This window comes from Penaeus monodon, chromosome 30 (assembly GCF_015228065.2).
Source record: "Penaeus monodon isolate SGIC_2016 chromosome 30, NSTDA_Pmon_1, whole genome shotgun sequence".
In the NCBI taxonomy this organism is placed as follows: domain Eukaryota; kingdom Metazoa; phylum Arthropoda; class Malacostraca; order Decapoda; family Penaeidae; genus Penaeus; species Penaeus monodon.
Genome location: NC_051415.1, coordinates 15,739,878 through 15,740,633, shown reverse-complemented (window position 1 = coordinate 15,740,633; position 756 = coordinate 15,739,878). Strand labels below are relative to the sequence as shown.

Below are 756 nucleotides of genomic sequence, written 5' to 3'. Positions count from 1 at the left end.
GATTGCTTATTTCATTGCCATTGAGGCAAGCAATTCTGCAGATGGGTAACATGTAATACTCTTCAGATTACATTTTGTTTTGTTGCTTAATATATTTCTGATATATAAATTTCTTTATATTTCAGCATAAACTACTTGCATTTTGGAGCCCCCAAGACTTGGTATGCTATACCTCCGGAGCATGGAAGAAGATTGGAAAGGCTGGCCAATGGTTTCTTCCCTAACTCATTCAAGGCTTGCCCAGCCTATCTTCGGCACAAAATGTCCTTGATGTCTCCACAGATACTGAAGCAATATTCAATACCATTTAATAAGGTAAAATTCTCTGAAACTATTTGACACCACTCACTTGGACTGGAATTATCTGTTTAATAGTTTAATAGCTGATCTGAATGTTTGTAAAGTTAATCATCTGCCAGCTTGGTCAATATATATTGTCTGTTACGATATATGAAAATATGAAATTGAAGGTGGTGTCATGAGAGAGAAACTAATGCTGGAAAAGAACAACAACAAAAATTGTTTCAAAACACCCTAAGAAAGCTATCAAATAAAAATTAATTTATAGATGTTAAATATATGGAGAGCAGTTATGTTCTCTTCCTTCATATGTCTTTCATATGTGAGCAGTAGACTTTGTCTGTGTGGCAACATCATTGTTAGCATATTTAGCTCTCATTCTCCTATTTGTTTACTCTCCCTCTTTTGCTACCTCCATGTCTGGTGGGAACTGTAGGAATCCTGTTAGTAGTTATC

General features: G+C 35.3%; 1 protein-coding gene across 3 annotated transcripts in view; it reads left to right on the top strand.

The window, feature by feature from the left end:
* Positions 1-756, top strand: part of LOC119592557 (lysine-specific demethylase 4A-like) — a 40,308-nt gene that overhangs the window by 20,622 nt on the left and 18,930 nt on the right. For all 3 annotated transcript variants that reach the window (XM_037941427.1, XM_037941426.1, XM_037941428.1), the window contains exon 6: positions 126-315. In XM_037941427.1, the coding sequence (XP_037797355.1) occupies positions 126-315 (190 nt within the window). The remainder of the gene's footprint in view (positions 1-125; positions 316-756) is intronic.